This window comes from Sebastes umbrosus, chromosome 18 (assembly GCF_015220745.1).
Source record: "Sebastes umbrosus isolate fSebUmb1 chromosome 18, fSebUmb1.pri, whole genome shotgun sequence".
Classification (NCBI taxonomy): Eukaryota; Metazoa; Chordata; class Actinopteri; order Perciformes; family Sebastidae; genus Sebastes; species Sebastes umbrosus.
In genome coordinates this window covers 26,756,669-26,777,196 of record NC_051286.1, presented here as the reverse complement: position 1 = coordinate 26,777,196, position 20,528 = coordinate 26,756,669, and the positions used below count along the sequence as shown (strand labels likewise).

At 39.2% G+C, this 20,528-nt stretch overlaps 1 protein-coding gene across 1 annotated transcript; it reads right to left on the bottom strand.

Moving 5' to 3' along the window:
• Window positions 1-4,161: 4,161 nt before the first annotated feature.
• LOC119477399 (toll-like receptor 5) lies at window positions 4,162-17,852 on the bottom strand. The gene is given in 6 exon segments (XM_037751484.1): window positions 4,162-5,475; window positions 7,189-7,277; window positions 10,357-11,589; window positions 11,592-12,648; window positions 13,631-13,699; window positions 17,517-17,852. Coding segments are annotated over 5 exon segments (2,673 nt in total). The 5' UTR covers window positions 13,679-13,699; window positions 17,517-17,852; the 3' UTR covers window positions 4,162-5,229.
• Between the last annotated feature and the right edge of the window lie 2,676 nt (window positions 17,853-20,528).

The following is a 20,528-nucleotide window of genomic DNA, read 5'->3' as shown; positions in this document are numbered from 1 at the left end:
ATTTTCCTCGTACTGTCTGTCTGAAAACTGCAACAGGAAATAAACTGGGGTACATTTAGAATGTTTACGTTTAAAACTGTGAAATGGTCTAAATATTGTATATTGGTGACATCACAAATGGACAGAAATCCTAATGGCTTGTTTCAAATGCAAAGTTCCTGAATACGGGCTGTGTGTATTTCTCTGAGGATTGTGTGTTTTGATAATTTCACAGTATTTATATAGAACTTAAACCTGCTTTATAATATAAAAGACATGAAAATCTCACTTTTTACAATATGGGACCTTTAAATTAGTTTATACATTCCATTTGAATGATGTATACAAAAGTATTTATTGATGTATTCACATTCTGGGCATTCATATAGCATCATAGCCTACATCCAAATGATACCAGCACATTTTGGGGGGTACTAACAACCTTTTCAAATCCATAACCGGTAAAAAAAAAATCACAACTGCGTAATAAAAGCAGGCCAGACAGATGTTAATGTTGTATGTTGTTGAGATTAATGGACTGTCCACAGTGTATAAGCAGCAGGAGCCTGCAGACGGGCCGTAATGTTCACAACAGCTGGCTCATAAAGGCTGGGAGGACGCAGGCCGCCGGGGCCGCCGGGGCCAACGGGACGGAAGCGTTCCTCTGCCCAGTAGCTTCCTGTTTTCAGACACACGGCTCAAATGAAAAGGAAACCTGCTGACCCCCATATCTGCTCTCATCTTACAGTCCAACAAAAACCCGAGTGCTTAGAGAGATGGTAGCTGTTAGAATGAATTTGTGTCATTAAAATTTGTCCTTGTTGAATGTGACATGCCCATAAACACTCTGGATGTGGTGATCTGTTACTTCCTCAGTAATACTGGGTTTTCACTGATCCACTCACTGACAGCTAACACCATCTAGTGGTGACAATAGTACATGAAAATCCAAAGGGGACCTTCATCATTTTCCCCAATCAGACACCTGAACAGTCAACCCCCCCCCCCCCCCCCCCCCCCAATGCTTTTTTTCTTTATTTTTTTGAGTTGCAGCCTATTTCTGTGATTTCTAAAAAAAAAGTATACGTGATGTATAAAATCATTCAAACTGAGCTTTAGGTTGGGCGAACAAAACCAAAGGCAGAGGAAAAAAATCCCATTAAATGAATTTAAAGTGGCAGTATGTTTTTGGCATCATTGGGCAAAAGTTCCATAATAACCTTTCAGCATATTGTAATTCAAGTGTTCTGAGAGAAAACTAGAGTTCTGCTCCTCCTCATGGCTCTGTTTTCAGGCTTTAGAAGATCTAGCCCGTGACGGGAGACTTTGACCAATCACAGGTCATTTCATTGAGAGAGCGTTCCTATTGGCTGTGCTGTGGTCATGTGACCGGAACTTGGCGTTCCTTCACCAGATTTCACAGTGGCGGCGACCTCACAAAGTTCCTCATTTCACAGCTAAACCGTACACTACAAGATGATTCTGAAAACATCTGAGAAGAGAAATAGGCATTAACGTAACATAATATTGATTCATATTTGATCAGCGCTGCCTAGTTTGACCGTTTGGTCGGAGTTCACGAGGGATTGACAGCTGGCTCTCATAGACGGCAGCTGGACAGCAGACCTCAGATCAGCTCTTACTGCTTGTTTTCTTCCGGTCTGTGAAATCTTGCAGATGCTGTTAAGACACCAGAGGACACAGAGGAACATGATGTTTTTCAGGTTACCTGTCTCATGTACTACTGTCAGGATATAGTGACCGTTTTATTAAAATAACTTTTTTTAATCATATTTGATCCAACCTCGCCTACTTCAGCTTTAAGTGTGTTTTGTATAAATTCTGATGCAACCATAAAAACATATATCTTATACATTGAAAAATTCTTTACTCAAACCATGAAAAAAAGAAAAAAAACATCCTTTATTGAATCGTTTGACTTAAAGACTCAAGCTGGAAGATAAACGTATATTTTTAACCCTCTGAGACCCAAAGTCGACCCGTTTTTGTCTTTTTCCGAAGATTAACGTGAGATGCAGCTCAGCACTGTGTGTCAAGTTGTTTTAGTCATAAATCAGAAATAAACATGAATGAATGAATGATTTAAAATATATTGTCAAAGTGTACAAGGGCTTAGAACATGATGATAGAAGTATATGATGGTCATTCCCCATGCTCTATTATGTCTCATAAGTTGGTTGCAGCAATTTTTGGGGTTGATACCATTTGTTACACAGATTTGGTGCTAAATTGAACCATTTTTTTTACCACTCGAGAACAGTTTACGTTTTCATTTTTAGTTATCTTTGTTGTAGGTCTATGGTATGACAGTACGACGGAGTATTAGGGCCACATTGAGGAAAAAAAATAAATCTGAGATTTCGGGAATAAAGTCATAATATTACGAGAGTAAATTCATAATATTATAAAGTAGTAATTTTATGTGTTATTCTTTTTTCTCGTTAAGTTATGACTTTATTCTCATAATTTTAAGACTTTTTTTCTATTCAAGTTATGACTTTATTCTCGTAATATTACGATTTTTTTTCCTAGTTAATTTATTACTTTATTCTCGTAAAATTATGACTTTTTTTCTCATAATGTTACGACTTTTTTCTTGTAATATTATGACTTTATTCTGGAAATCTCAGATGTTTTTTCCCTCAATGTGGCCCTACTACTCCGTAGTACATTTGCACTTTGGCCCTCACTGCATTAGACTTATATACTATATACTGAGACTATAAACTGTGTTACCTTCATTACAAATGTTTTGCGGCTTCAGATAGATTTTTTATTTTATTTTTTTGCTTAAAATGGCTCTTTTGACAGTAAAGGTTGCTGACCCCTGCTCTAGGTCCAAAAAAAACAAGCGTGCTACAGCCTCTGAAAGACAGTAAAGTCGGTTGTCATCGTGGGTCTCAGAGGGTTAAAAGGCTTCTTCATTTAATTAATAAAAAATAAAAAAAACACTTTACATACAAAGTAATATACTGGGGGGGGATTAAACAATGAAATGCTGTCGTGCACTACAGGGATCATGAGATCAACGACAGCTCTCCACACATTGACAAACCAAACTGGCCAATCACCATTTCAACACACACTTCTACCAGCAATGCCCATGTTCAGGTCTGCCTTGAGCTGCGGTTACGCAAAAAAAAAGCAATAGTTCCAGAAACATTGATGAAAACCAAAAAACGTCTTGGAAAAGAAGACTCTTCAGTTTTCCAAGCTAAAGAGACAATGAAGGCGCAACATGGAAAACCGTAAGGAGACAGTTCGTCCGAAAGCTTCTTCTGACCCCTAGACGACCCACCGACTTAAAAACGTGGAACTTGAGGACCATGTATGTAGGAGGAAAGACAGCAGTAATAGGGGAGGAGATGGAGGAGGTGCAGAGATATCTCTCCTTGGTCTGAGTCAGGGCTCAGCAACCTTTACTATCAAAAGAGACTGTTTAGGCAAAAAAAGAAAAAAAAATCAGTCTTGAGCCGCAAAACATTTGATCATTGTGATGAAGGTAACACAGTTTATAGTCTAAGTATATAGTATATAAGTCTAATGCAGTGAGGGTCAAAGAGCAAATGTACTACGGAGTATTAGGGTCACATTGAGGGAAAAAACATCTGAGATTTCCAGAATAAAGTCAGAATATTACGAGAAAAAAGTCGTAATATTACGAGAATAAAGTCCTATCTTTACGAGAAAAAAGTCGTAATATTACGAGAATAAAGTCATAACTTAACAAGAAAAAAAGTTGTATTATTATGAGAATAAAGTCATAATATTATGAGAAAAAAGTCGTAATATTATGAGAATAAAGTCATAACTTAACAAGAAAAAAAGTTGTATTATTATGAGAATAATGTCCTAATATTACGAGAAAAAAAGTCGTAATATAAGGAAAATAAATTCAGAATATTACGAGAAAAAAAGTCATAAAATTCCGAGAATAAAGTCCTAAGTTTAGGAGAAAAATCTTAATATTCCGAGAATAAAGTCAAAAATTTGTGAGAAAAAAAGTCTTAATATTCCGAGAAATAAGTCATAACTTTAGGAGAAAATAAGTCATAATATTACGAGATTAAAATCATAACTTTAGAAGAAAAAAAGAAAATAACACGTAAAATTACTTCTTTATAATATAATGACTTTATTCTCATAATATTATGACTTTTTTTCTCGTAAAGTTATGACTTTATTCTTGTAATATTACGATTATTTTTGCGGCTCCAGACACATTTTTTTTTTTCTTCGCCTCAAATGGCTCTTTCGATAGTAAAGGTTGCTGACCCCTGGTTTAGGCGCTCACTACTGGATGTCAGAGTGAAAAGAGGTGCTGATGCTGGATCAGACCGTCACCTTGTCACAGCAAGGATCCAGCTGAAACTGAAACGCACAAAACCCAGAGAAGGAAGAGTCCAATTCAATGTACAGCAATTTCAGGATATAAGGCACATCAGAACTCTACCAAGTAACATTACGCAACCGGTTCCAAGCACTACAAAACCAATAAAAGAGAACCCCCCCCCAAAATCACTGGAGGATACATGGAAAGGTCTGAAAACCATACGGAAGGACACATGTGAAGAAGAGGTAGGGAGGAGGACGGCAAACAACAAAACCTGGCTATCAACGGAAACACACAAAAAAGTGAGTGAGAGAAGGGGGAAAAAAGGAAGCACTAAACAGAAGTAAAACCAGAGTGACGGGGGAGGGGGGTCAAAAGGACAGAAGGACTATGAAGCAACAAACAAGGAAGTGAAGAAAAGTGTTAGAAAGGACAAAAAGAAGTATATCGAGGATCAAAGAGAGAGCACCAAAAGGGCTAGAGCCAGCCCCGACATCACATATTATTAATTCCAATAATATAATAACATATTAACAAATAAAATAATCATTTTTTATGCTATACAAGTCATTGGGTCGTGAAGTGTAATGTAAACAAAAGATAAAATAAAAAAAAATGTCGTGCCACAGATCACATAAATACATGGAAATTAAAACTGTTCAGGTCAACCGGCATCAGGTTCTGTAGAACTGAAATATGAAGGAGTCTTTGCCTTTACTTTCTCTGAAGCTCGGTTGGCCATTTCCCTTTTTTTCCCTTGAAAATCAAAAAACAATCCCTCATTCCTCATCCTGCCAGGGAGCCTGGGTTCTGGTCTACTGGTGACCCTTCAGCGGGCTGGATGTTGGTATCAACATCTTGGTTAAAGTAGATTTTCTTTAACACACAGTCAGAGTTCACAGGGCAATTGCTCTGATGTTCTCGAGCTGGATGCTGTCCTCATTCTGAGGTTGGACGTCAGGCTCTGCAGGCTCCGGTTTTTCCTCCGCAAACTTTTTCACCTTGGTGTCTTTGAGCATCTGTGAGACGAGCTGCTCATAAAACCACTCCAGGTCCTGAGGGTCCTCCGGCCAGATTAGGTACTCTCTCCTCTGGACGAAAGCTCTGACGGCGTTGCATTTCATCAGCTGGTAGTGAGCCACCTTGAGTTGTATTGTATTAGAATGGAGATAACAGTCATTAGTGAAGGTCAAGAAATTCTATTTGAAATTTTTGATTTCCTGTAAAATATTGCACAGCGCCAGTTTTCTGCCCTATGTAAAGCAATGTTAAAGGTCCCATATTGTAAAAAGTGAGATTTTCATGTCTTTTATATTATAAATCAGGATTTAGTGATATATAAATACTGTGAAAGTATCAAAACACTCAGTCCACAGATAAATACACACAGCCAGTATTCAGAAACTGTGCGTTTGAAACAAGCCGTCAGGATTTCTGTACATTTATGATGTCACAAATCTACAATATTTAGACAATTTCACAGTTTTAAACGTAAACATTCTAAATGTGTCCCAGTTTATCTCCTGTTGCGGTGTATGTAAATGACATCAGCTGACAGGAAGTAAACATGGACCCAAGCTGTTTCCTAGCAATGCAATTCCATTGCCATTCCGTTGAAATGCGCTAAAACGGAGCGTTTCTGATAGAGGGTGTATACAGGTATATTCAGGCAGACAGTATGAGAAAAATAATGTGTTGTTTGAACATTAAAGCATGTAAACATGTTCTAGTAGAAACCCAAAATACAAGTATGAACCTGAAGATGAGCATGATATGTCCCCTTTAAATAAACATTTGATTATGGTTTAAAACAGCTATTATCAATATTTTTTATATTAACAATTGATCACATAACTACTTGTATGTTAAAGTTAAAGATGTTAAAGCATTGCTTTTGACAGCAGACAACTTTGCACGAAAAGGCTCTTAAGACCCTCTGTGCCCTACCTGCCCAGCACCAAACAGCAGGAAAGACAAAGTTAGCTAGCTAGCTAACTAGCTGATGAACATAGTATAGCATTTAGCAGCTACAGAGCCAGATATTTCCCTCAGACGTTGGAGACCAGAACCAGAACTAAAAGGAGAGTGAATATTGGACTTAAAGGTCCCATATCGTGCTCATTTTCAGGTTCATACTTGTATTTTGTGTTTCTACTAGAACATGTTTACATGCTGTAATGTTAAAAAAAAACTTTATTTTCCTCGTACTGTCTGTCTGAATATACCTGTATTCACCCTCTGTCTGAAACGCTCCGTTTTAATGCATTTCAATGGAACTGCAACGGAATTACGTTGCTAGGCAAGAGTTTGGGTCCATGTTTACTTCCTGTCAGCTGATGTTATTAACATACACTGCAACAGGAAATAAACTGTGACACATATACAACGTTTACGTTTAAAACCGTGTAATGGTCTAAATATTGTATATTTGTGACATCACAAATGGCTAACGGCTTGTTTCAAACGTGAATTTCCGAATACTAATGCTAATAATGTGTGTATTTCTCCGTATATTGAGCATTTTTATAGTTTTACAGTATTAATATAGCACTTAAACCTGCTTTATAGTGTAAAATACCTGAAAATCTCACTTTTTCCAACATAGGACCTATAAATTTGTCAGGTAACCAGAACAAACACTCCAAATAAATGCTAATATTGCTCTCCATCTCCTTGATGTCTAAATAGGTAACTGCTTGCTAACTGCTAATTCCCCTGCCCCAAAATGGCCAAAAAAAGCAGTTATTGTAAGTTTTAAGTACACCGACAGATAGAAATCCTACATTTTTAGACATGACTTTTGCCAACCCACAGAGAACGGGTGTAAAGAAAGTAATAAGCAGCCTTATACACACCTTCCCTACCACCAACATAATTAGGATGTTTGTCATCTCCTCCATCATCCGACCCTGGGCCAAAGTGAACGCCTCCAAGCACCAACCATCTAGAAAGAGGCATGACACAGTTAGTTTCTTTAACCTCTTTAATTTTCCATTTGGTAATTCATTTTATGATTCACTTCCTTGTTGAGAGTTAGATGAATACCACTCAAATATGAAGCTACAGCCAGCAGACGGTTAGCTTAGCTTAGCATAAAGACTGGAAACAGGGGAAAACAGCTAGCATGGCTCTGTCCAAAGGTAAAAAAAACAGCACTTCTAAAGCTCACTAATTAACACACTATATCAATCACATTGTACCTACTAGCGATGTCACGAGAACCGATACTTCGGTACCAAGTCAAAGCCAAAATTTTAAAAAAGTGACGGTACTCTTTTTCTACAGTACTGAAGGTACCGTACGATGCCTGTAGTGGTCGTTGGTAGGGATGTGACGTGAGGAAAATGTTCCCACCGGTTCATAAACTTGTGACAACACCGGTGTCAGCGATTACACCGGACATTTTACAATAAAAGATGACGGTCAACATGTGCAGAGCGCTGACTCTGATCTTTACTGTCAGGTGGCGGTGTGTCTGGCCTCTCCGGTAGAGCTTTTGCTGCGGGGCTCCGCTGCGGGGGTCTACCTGTCGCTGCTGCTCCGTGCACACCGGCTGTGACAGCTCCATCCACCTTGTGGCAATTACCTCATTAACGTTCTGGTTCCCTTATAGCATTGAGATTAAACCTGAAATATTGCCAAATAGGTGCGTTTGCTTTTCACTCTGACAACATATCCTCTGCCTCCTACTCCTGCTACTCTGAGCTGACGGACCAGATGCATTCACGGTCAGTATGTAGTATCCGTCGTCTGACTATCGATTGATAGCATGCCGCTGATATGCCAAAATGAACAAAATGGGTCAATTATTTTTATTTATTACTTAAAGGCTTCATGTCTCTGTTTTTTGTAATGTTCAAATGTTTTTAATAAAAGAGTGCGTGTTGAATTACAGGGGATTTATTGTTGTTTTGTTTCGTTTTTACTGTGGTATCGAATTGGTATCAAGAATCGTGGAAATTCACTGGTATTGGTATCGACTACTAAATTTATGGTATGGTGACATCCGTAGTACCTACAGTATCAATGTAAAAGCAACAATGGTGTGGTTTTACAGGGGGTAATGTGCCAGACTATTTCTTGGCTGGGAGAAGTGACTTCCTCAAGTCTCTGCTGGTTGCCTGGCAATGTCACAGAGATGACAAGACTCCTAAGTCACTGTGCCCGGCCAAGAAATAGTCCGACATTTTTACACTTCCAGGGCTCTAGACTAACTTTTCCACTGGTAGCACTGGTGCTACCAACTTTCTCAGTTGGTCGCACAAGCACATGATTTGGTCGCACCCTTTTTTTGGGTTACAGCATGGTATTAATCAATGACCTTGCATGCTAATAAATAGTTGTCTTGATATACATACCCCAGTGAAACACTGAAAATGCCTCGAAACTTGATATTTGCAAAATGTTTTAACTAGCAAGTTTAGAGTTGCCTGCAACGGATGGACCTCATTGTCTACAATAAAAACACAGCACCGGGTTCCCCTCGTACCGTAACCACGGGTACTGTGTTAGCCATTGTGGCTGAAAGTGGTACTTCTTTTTCTTCACCTGTCTGTCAGCCAGTCTATCCGTGCCTGTTGCACATTCATCATCGGTGGTGTCTGAGTCGGCACCTCTGTCAGACTCTCCCTCACCACCGGCTTCCTCCTTTCTCTCCTCATTGTTTTTTTTTTAAAATAATCAGCGATAGAACGCTTCATTTTGGGGAACAGCAAAACTTTGGCGCCTTGCAGTGTGTGATGCGCGTGAGCAGGGTCTGAAATTAACTTTTTTCCATTAACTGTGGTTTGTTATTTCCATCTGTAGTGGTTATTTGCATAAAAACATAATTATTAATTGTGATTATTTAAATATAATATGTATAATCATAATTCCCTTTCTATTATCTATTTTATATTGGTGTGAAAAAAAATAGCATTTGGTCGAAAAACAAGATTTTGCATAGGGCCCCCAAAAAGGTTAGGACCTGCCCTGCTAGCTGCTCCTAAAGTTAGAGGAGCTGCTGGAGATGCTGCTGTCATGAGGAGAGACGCAGCATGTTGGTACCGACAACATTCATTCATTGCAGCCTTGTTACCCAAAGAGGACAAAGAGAGGAGTTAGTAAGTAAATAAGTGGTTAACATCAGTAACATGATTTGAGCTGTGGCGGAGTTTTGACTCCTTGTTAATGTAACGCTATCGTCAGCTCACTCACTGTAAATACAAACGTCTGCTGCCGGCTCGTTAGTGAGCGTTAACTGTAACGTTATCGTTAACATCCAACAGTCTAACGTTAGCTAACTGTAACGTTACTGGTAACTACTAGAAAGTTTAACTCATTGACTTGAGAAGAATTCCCCGTTGACGCTGCAGCTCCTGAGATCAGAGGCAGGCGGTATATGTTGTATGTGTCTGTGTGTGTGTGTGTGTGTACGTGTGTGTGTGTACGTGCGGGACGGATCGGCCGAATACACTGTGTATGCGTGTGTGTGTTTATGTTGTCACGGAGGTTTAATAATAACGATGCGCTACACAAAACGTGCAGTCATTTTCATCATAGAAGGTTTCCACAGAACAGAGGAGAGTGCAGGAGGGGAGAGAGAGGCTGCGCCAGTGAGGAACAAAATGCACTGCTTTCATCTGCAATATCCAACGCTCGTACCTTGTTACCAAAATAGTAACGATCATGCACTCGCAAAATGCGACTAGGTAAAAATTTTACTCGCACACTCCCAAAAAAAGGTTGCATATGCGATTATTTTGGTCGCAGTCTAGAGCCCTGACTTCATATTTTGTCCATTACTGCAACCAGGTGAAAAGTTAAACCACTGGCGTTCGGCAGAAACAAGATTTTCAGGGAATGTTAAGTTATCCAAAACCAAACCTATAGGATCATCTAACTCTCGGCAAGAGAGGGAATTAGTGCATCTCTCAAAATGTCAAAGTACTCCTTGAAAGAAAGGACAAAAAATATTTCAAGACCAAAAATTAAGCAGCTCCCAATTGTTCATACAGATCAAAGTCTGAAAAACAGTAGCCTACCTTTAAGGAACTCTTTGGAGACAATGCACACAGTCTTCCTGCTGCCCCAGACTGCATCTCTGATGTTGGAAAGGTGATCCTCACCTGGCAGGAAGTCTCTGGCCTCGAAACAACAGCGGAACATGTTCTCCTCCAAAAACTGGTTAGCCAGCTTCTTCAGCAAAGCAGCCTCTACCCACTCGTAGTCATTGTCGCTAAAGCAGAGGAAGGCATCGTACTGCACTTCGTCCACAGGAGGTGTCGGTTTCGGGCCCTCAAGAACCCTACCGACGATCTTTTTGTAGATGATGAATATGCGCCCTCGGAGACGGGCGTAAACAATCCCACTGAGAATGAAAGTGATGACGAGGAGAGCGGAGAAGATGAAGAGAGCAAACTTGAGATCTTGGACGGCCTTTTCGTCATCTTCCTCACACGGTTCAATGATCGAGGAGTACTCAAGCAGAGGAAGATTACGGAGAGCAGTTGGGAACTCACACTTGTATTCCTCAACTGGGCTCAGGAAGGTTACATTCGTCACGTTCAGCCACTTCAGGAAGCTCTCCAGATTGCAATCGCAGTGGAACCGATTTGCAGCCAGGCTGAGGGAGTTGAGAGACCGAAAAGTCGTAGGGTCCGGGAAGGCTAAAACGTTGTTTGAGAGGTCGAGTCTTTTCAGGCTGATCGGAAAGATATCCGGCTGCAGATAGGTTAAGGCATTAAACGAGAGGTCGATCTCTATGATCAAGCCTAGACCGCTGAAAATCCCTTGTGGGAGAGTCGCAAGTGAGTTGAAGCGTAAATCTAGACCGAGCAGATTCTCTAGAGGATCAAACAGGTCGAGGCACTCCCCCTGCGCCCAAAATAACTGCAGGGAACTGCCATGAAGATCCAGCACTTGCAAACTATTATTCCAAGGTACTGTCACTTCCGGACTTAGTGTGCACCACTTGATGACGTTGCCGCCATAGAAGAAATTTTGGAGATGATTTAAATTAGTTAAAATATTATAAACATCCTCCAAGTTTGTTAATCTGTTGTCTGCAACATTCACGTAGGTGCTGCTCTTGCCCAATTCAACGATGTTCCATAGCGATTCCAATTTATTGTCGCCCAAAAGAAGATATTCTAAGTTTGGTAATGGCGCAGGAGAACTCAGGTCTCGCAGTGAATTTCCAGTCAGATCTAACCATCGTAAGTTTGGAAGACCACTGAATGCTTTGTCTCCCAGTTTGCCGATGTGGTTGTAAGACATTCCAGCACCCGAAGGTCTGTCAGATTGGTGAATGTGTGAGAATATATTTCTCCTAGGAGGTTGAATGACAGGTTGAGCATTCGTAAATGTCCTTGGAGACCATCGAAGGCATTTTTGTTAATCTGATTGATTTTGTTCATGGAAATGTCAATAATTTTTGCATCCTTCAGAGGACTTAAAAAAGCCTTCTGCAGAGCAAATATAAAGTTTTTAGACAGATCTAAATGGTTGACTGAACTGTAATTGAGGCCTTCAAAAGTGCTTTCATCCGGATCGGGAAGGTTGTCATATGAAAAGTCTTTGCCCATGGGTCCTACAGATAATATAAGGTGATCAATCTGAGTACCCTGTATTGCTTTGAAAAATTGTCTTGCTATGTTCACGTTGAACCCATTGTTGGATAAGTCAAGGCTATTAAAGGTCATCCCTCTGAAAGGGTTCCCGCATTTTTCCCAGTCAAAACCTACACTATACCCGATATAAAAGTGAATGGATTGCAAGTTCAGGAGTGTGAAGTGTTTCCCCTGGAAACCAACAAGCTCATCTTCACATAATCTTTCAATCGGATTCAATTTGAGGTTCAGCTGTGTGAACTTTGTAAGTCGTGAAAAGAAAAGTCCTGGTCGGAGTCTCGCTATTTTATTACCAAAGAGATCGAGCGTTTCTAAGGACAAGAGTGGCTGCAGATAGCTGTCTGCTAGTATGGAGTCTGTCAGATTGCAATAATCCAAAAAGAGGTGTTGTAAATTGTACAGTCCTGCAAATGCCCTTCGCTCCATCTGAAGGTCAATATTGAGGCCCAGGACCAACTTTGTCAATTTCCTCTGCCTGAGGAAAGCGTTGTTCCTTATGACGAGCAGCACATTCTGCATCCCGAGATCTAATTGTTGCAGCTGGTCATAGCCTCTGAGCGCGCTGCTGTTGATCTCACTGATGTAGTTCATCTCCAGGTAGAGGTGGGTGATTATGGGAGGCAGAGCAGGAACCCAGTAGTGGTGCCGTGAGGCGCAATCAGCCACCAGGCCATACAAAGTGCATGATGGATAGCATGTGGGTACCTTCTGTAGGAAGATTACAAAAATGACTGAACGCTGTAGTTAAAGGAATCGTTTATCGTTTTTAGAGAAGTAGTTGTCTTCTAAGACAGTGAATTTAGCATCTTTTGAATTTGAGTAAGCGTATCAGACAAACTTTAGATTTCTTTTTAAAGGTACAGTGTGTAGGATTTGGCGGCATCTAGCGGTGTGGTTGCAGATTGCAACCAATTGAGTACCCCTCTGCTCACTCCTCCCTTTCCAAGGCCGTTCGCTTCATAACCATAATAACACAACTTTAGTAGCAACAGTCGGCGGCTGGCGGTACCACGGTTTTGCACTCTGTGGCTCACGTTACCGCTGTTTCACAAGTGTGTTGGAGAACTACGGTGGCCTTCAGGTAATGTAAAAAAGAATCTCTGTAGAGCCAGTGTTTGGTTTGTCCGTTCTGGGCTACTGTAGAAACTTGGAGGAGCAACATGGCGGACTCCTTGAAGAGGACCCGCTCCCTATGTAGATATGATATTCCATTTCTGCTAATAGATGCTGCATGGTGGTGCAGTGGTTAGCGCTGTTGCAGCTTGGGGCCCTTCTGTGTGGAGTTAGCATGTTCTCCCCGTGTTAACGTGGGTTTTCTCCGGGTTCTCAGGTTTCATACCACAGTCTAAAGACATGCAGGTTAATTGTTGACTCTAAATTGCCCGTAGGTGTGAATGTGAGTGTGAATGGTTGTCTGTCTCTGTGTCAGCCCTATGATAGTCAGGCGACCTGTCCAGGGTGTACCCCGCCTTCGCTCAATGTCAGCGGGGATCCTGAATCACGACCCTGAATAGGATAAGCGGTTGCAGATAATGGGTGGATGGATGGGTGGATTTTTGCTAATAGATCCCCTGAAATGTAACACACTGTTCCTTTAAATTAATTTCTGGTTACTGTCTTCTATCTGTTCAGTTTGGGAAAAACAAAGTACAACCAATCCGTTTAGAGTTCAGTGTTATACACATACCTGTAGGTATAAACCAATGAAAACCAACTGAAGAGCCAGCGTCCACATACTGTCCCTCGTCCTAACGAGCTGTCCAAAGAGAAAGTCAAAAATTAGCAAAGCTTAAAGGATGCGATGTTGTAGCATTGGCTCAGCAGTGCAAATAGAAGCGAGGACAGGTGAGCGTTTAGTAAGGTACGTAGGAAAACAGGGAAGCTGTGTCCGATTGTTTGCTTTGGCTGGTTCATGGTTCACTGGGTCAGCTTCAGTGTTACACCGCTCAGTACACAACCATTCATGCCTGATAGGAGCTTTCACAACAAAGCTCCATTCGAATAGTTGACATATTTGCCTTGAGCTAATAAGTGGAATGTGTCATATTGTAATGATTATTACTGCTGTCGCACCTCCCACCTGCCATATCAGATAAATTACACTTTATTAGCATTTCTGACGTGTTTCTACTGAAACATGTTTCCATGCTGTAATGTTCAAAAAAAATTATATTTTCCTCATACTGTCTGCTGGAATATACCTGAATTTACCCTCTTTCTGAAACGCTGCGTTTTAGTGCATTTCAACGGAATTGAAACAGAATTGCATTGTCTGGCAAAAGTTTGGATCCATGTTTACATCCTGTTAGCTGATGTTATTTACATCCACTGCAACAGGAAATAAACTGGGACACATTTAGAATGTTTACATTTAAAACTGTGTAATGGTCTAAATATTGTATATTTGTGACATCACAAATGGACAGAAATCCTAACGGCTTGTTTCAAACGCACAATTTCTGAATACGGGCTGTGCGTATTTCTCTGTATATTGAGCGCTTCGATACTTTCCCAGTAATTATTTCGCACTTAAACCTGCGTTATAATATAAAGACATGAAAATCTCACTTTTTACAATGTGGGATCTTTAAGGTTTACTTCGCCTTTTCGTCACATTCAAACCCAAACAATTCAAGTAGATGGCACTGATCACTGATTTTACATATGAAGTTCAGTTTACACGCCATGAGTCCTCTGTGGCTCTGGAAAAGCTTTCTAAAGTCTGAAAAAAACTAGCTAGACGCTATCAAGTTGCACTATGGGAAATGTAGGTGTAATTCAACTGTTCAACTGCTCTCATACTAAGAGCTAAAAGTCAATAGCCTCAATCCAAAGAGTATAGAAGCAAAGAGATGAAACTCCGGTGCTTTTTTGACAACAGCCGCTAGATGGCGCTGCGATAGCGCTGCAGCCATTTTGGACTGTAAATGCAAATGAGTCTGTGGCCATGGATGTACTGTATAAAGTGACATTTGTAAATCAGAGGATCATTTTTTTTAGGTAAATCAACTTCCCAGTACGAACACTTAACTATCCCTCATTTAAATCATTATATCCTAAAAGTTGTAAAATGAACTAACAGCTGAATCCAGAGTTATTTTCCACGGCATATAAACGGTCATCAGACCCACAGGACTGCACCGCCCTGCACGCTCATATGACATATCGGGTTCTGTATGCGGCTGTAATAATGGATATACTGGCTTTAATTCATCACTTTTATTATTTTCTAATACACCCATGGGCTGTATGCTGTAAGCCTGCACAGTGGTGGATGTATTAACGTCTCTGTCCCAAACAACCAGCTATCGGCCAGTAGCTAGTAGTGCTAGTAGCATGACATAAACAGAATTTAAAGGGCTCATATTGTAAAAAGTGAGATTTTCATGTCTTTATATTATTATTATAAATACTGTTAAACTATCAAAACGCTCAATATACAGAAAAATACACACAGCCCGTATTCAGAAATAGTGTGTTTGAAACAAGCCGTCAGGATTTCTTTCCATTTGTGATGTCACAAATATACAATATTTAAACCATTACACGGTTTTAAACATAAACATTCTAAATATGTCCCAGTTTATTTCCTGTTGCAGTTTATGTAAATAACATCAGCTGACAGGAAGTAAACATGGACCCAAGCTGTTGCCTAACAACGCAATTCAGTTGAAATGCACTAAAACGGAGCGTTTCAGTGAATACAGGTACATTGAGACAGACAGTATGAGGAACATAAAGGTTTTTTTTAACATTACAGCATGTGAACATGTTCTAATAGAAACACAAAATACAAGTATGAACCTGAAAATGAGCACGATATGGGACCTTTAATGTAGTTGTAGGCTACTTACTAACACATAGAGCTAATGCACAAGACACAACCTCTTCTACATCTATGGTCTGTGGTCTGTTGGACATCCATGTTGGAACCTTGACATGAAAAAGTTTGAGATTGCTCTCAAAATCTGTGTGCTGGATTTTTCTAACTTCCATTTATGTCCATCGCTCACTTTATGCTCCTCCACCTCATTAATAACTAAATAAGTACCTAAGCAAATTGTTCAACACAGGCCATTTCGGTACTTTTTAGGCAGACGATTTACTGGTGTCCGGTTAGTAATTGCTTTCAGTCCAAAATGGCGGAAGCGTAGCGTAGCTGCTGGGCGCTGATGTTACAATGGAACGAGCAATTGGCATTCACTTCTTATCAATATACGTTCTTTGCTATATCTCAACCTCTGCTACATCAAATTTTGACCATTCTTTTTTTAATCCCCCAACTTTACGGATCTGCAAACATTAGTGGAATACTCCTTTAACAATTACCACTGGATAATAGGCTACTAAACCAACAGATTATTCTCCACCAACTTTAGGGCTGTCAAAGTTAACATGATAATAACGCTCTGTTTTAAAGCTAGAGTGAAGATACTGGCATCATATGAAACTAGAAGAACTTAATGAATCCATCGGTACCAACCATGTCATTCTAGCTTGTCTCCAAGGAGGCTAAATAACGCTCCAAACTTACACTAAATTTTGGCAAGGAAAAAATGTCATAGCTGTTTTCAAAGGGGTCCCTTGACCTCTGACCTCCAGATATGTGAATGTAAATGGGTTCTATGGGTACCCACGAGTCTCCCCTTTACAGACATGCCCACTTTATGATAATCACATGCACTTTGGGGCAAGTCATAGTCAAGTCAGCACACTGACACACTGACAGCTGTTGTTGCCTGTTAGGCTGCAGTTTTCCATGTTATGATTTGAGCATATTTTTTTATGCTAAATGCAGTACCTGTGAGGGTTTCTGGACAATATCTGTCATTGGTTTGTGTTGTTCCAATAATAAATATATACATACATTTACTTAAAGCAGCATATTTGCCCACTCCCATGTTGATAAGAGTATTAAATACTTGACAAACCTCCCTTTAAGGTACATTTGAACTGATACAAAAATGTGCGATTAATTAGTCGTTGTTAAATATTGAGTCGTTAAAAAGATTGACAGCCCTAATAATAATAATAATAATAATAATAATAATAATAATAATAATAATAATAAACACCCAGGAGCTATAATACGTTATTTTACAGCCTTTTTCCCTGTTGTGAATAGTGAGCAAGTGTTCATTTAATACACTTAATATGTACTGCGAAATGTGTTCCCCATTACAGTTTATAGCTTTTATCATATGATAACAGCCCTTCTCCTGTATTACCATGACAGCATAATACTCCTTTAATACAACTGCCTGTATGGTGTTAGCAGCTTCCCTTTAATATCTGTAGCCTGCCCTAGCTTTTGTAATAAATGCTCATCGAGCTGGAGGCTACTTCACTTTTCGAGTAGCTAAACTTTGAGTTTATTAGTGTATGTAAGCATGTAGGCATTAACATGGTTTATTGCACAATGTGGACTATTTCTAACAGCGGAGTGATCAGTCGAAAACACGACATGTTCAAACAAACTCTCAAGAACGTGTTTGAGAAACCGACAAATGTTCCTGGCAACAAATATTCTTAATCATTTGTAGTTTACAGTGATAATGAAGTGAAAATCGTACCTGTGCTGGTGTTCTGTGCAAAAAAAATGCTTCCCAGTGTTTGTCCAGTGTTTAGAGTCGGTCCGCCTCCTCCAGCAGACCTCACCACTACCACTAATAAAGATCTGCTCTGGGACCAGTAGACCAGTAAACACAGACCGACAGTGAGTTTCTGTCAGTCTGACAAAACAGAGAAATGTCGCAATTTCCCAAGTGAGCTTCAAGGTGTTCTTCCTCTTTCGAAGGCAGCTCTCCTCGTTTTATTGCTCCACTTGTTGCAGTGGATCCACAGATTATATTATTATGGGCTGCTTCATCTCTGGCCACATTTACCAACCTTTAGCTTTCTAACTCTTTACCACTGATAGCATGTAGGCTACTAGCTACTAGTCTACTACTGCCACAATACTAGTCTACTACTGCTACAATACTAGTCTACTACTGCTAATTATACTAGTCTACTACTGCTACAATACTAGGCTACTACTGCTAATTATACTAGTCTACTACTGCTACAATACTAGTCTACTACTGCTACAATACTAGTCTACTACTGCTAATTATACTAGTCTATTACTGCTACAATACTAGTCTACTACTGCCACAATACTAGTCTACTACTGCTACAATACTAGTCTACTACTGCTAATTATACTAGTCTATTACTGCTACAATACTAGTCTACTACTGCCACAATACTAGTCTACTACTGCTACAATACTAGTCTACTACTGCTAATTATACTAGTCTATTACTGCTACAATACTAGTCTACTACTGCCACAATACTAGTCTACTACTGCTACAATACTAGTCTACTACTGCTAATTATACTAGTCTACTACTGCTACAATACTAGTCTACTACTGCTAATTATACTAGTCTACTACTGCTACAATACTAGTCTACTACTGCTACAATACTAGTCTACTACTGCTAATTATACTAGTCTACTACTGCTAATTATACTAGTCTATTACTGCTACAATACTAGTCTACTACTGCTAATTATACTAGTCTACTACTGCTACAATACTAGGCTACTACTGCTAATTATACTAGTCTACTACTGCTACAATACTAGGCTACTACTGCTAATTATACTAGTCTACTACTGCTACAATACTAGTCTACTACTGCTACAATACTAGTCTACTACTGCTAATTATACTAGTCTACTACTGCTAATTATACTAGTCTATTACTGCTACAATACTAGTCTACTACTGCCACAATACTAGTCTACTACTGCTACAATACTAGTCTACTACTGCTAATTATACTAGTCTATTACTGCTACAATACTAGTCTACTACTGCCACAATACTAGTCTACTACTGCTACAATACTAGTCTACTACTGCTAATTATACTAGTCTATTACTGCTACAATACTAGTCTACTACTGCCACAATACTAGTCTACTACTGCTACAATACTAGTCTACTACTGCTAATTATACTAGTCTACTACTGCTACAATACTAGTCTACTACTGCTAATTATACTAGTCTACTACTGCTACAATACTAGTCTACTACTGCTACAATACTAGTCTACTACTGCTAATTATACTAGTCTACTACTGCTAATTATACTAGTCTATTACTGCTACAATACTAGTCTACTACTGCTAATTATACTAGTCTACTACTGCTACAATACTAGTCTACTACTGCTACAATACTAGTCTACTACTGCTACAATACTAGTCTACTACTGCTAATTATACTAGTCTACTACTGCTAATTATACTAGTCTATTACTGCTACAATACTAGTCTACTACTGCTAATTATACTAGTCTACTACTGCTACAATACTAGTCTACTACTGCTACAATACTAGTCTACTACTGCTACAATACTAGTCTACTACTGCTAATTATACTAGTCTACTACTGCTAATTATACTAGTCTACTACTGCTAATTATACTAGTCTACTACTGCTACAATACTAGTCTACTACTGCTAATTATACTAGTCTACTACTGCTAATTATACTAGTCTATTACTGCTACAATACTAGTCTACTACTGCTAATTATACTAGTCTACTACTGCTACAATACTAGGCTACTACTTCTAATTATACTAGTCTACTACTGCTACAATACTAGGCTACTACTTCTAATTATACTAGTCTACTACTGCTACAATACTAGTCTACTACTGCTAATTATACTAGGCTACTACTGCTAATTATACTAGTCTACTACTGTTACAATACTAGTCTACTACTGCTAATTATACTAGTCTATTACTGCTACAATACTAGTCTACTACTGCTACAATACTAGTCTACTACTGCTAATTATACTAGTCTACTACTGCTACAATACTAGGCTACTGCTGATACTACTAGTCTACTACTGCTACAATACTAGGCTACTGCTGATACTACTAGTCTACTACTGCTACAGTACTAGGCTACTGCTGATACTACTAGTCTACTACTGCTACAATACTAGGCTACTGCTGATACTACTAGTCTACTACTGCTAATTATACTAGTCTACTACTGCTAATTATACTAGTCTATTACTGCTACAATACTAGTCTACTACTGCTACAATACTAGTCTACTACTGCTACAATACTAGTCTACTACTGCTAATTATACTAGGCTACTACTGCTAATTATACTAGTCTACTACTGCTACAATACTAGTCTACTACTGCTACAATACTAGTCTACTACTGCTAATTATACTAGTCTATTACTGCTACAATACTAGTCTACTACTGCTACAATACTAGTCTACTACTGCTACAATACTAGTCTACTACTGCTAAAATACTAGTCTACTACTGCTAATTATACTAGTCTACTACTGCTACAATACTAGGCTACTGCTGATACTACTAGTCTACTACTGCTAATTATACTAGTCTACTACTGCTAATTATACTAGTCTACTACTGCTACAATACTAGTCTACTACTGCTAATTATACTAGTCTACTACTGCTAATTATACTAGTCTACTACTGCTACAATACTAGTCTACTACTGCTAATTATACTAGTCTACTACTG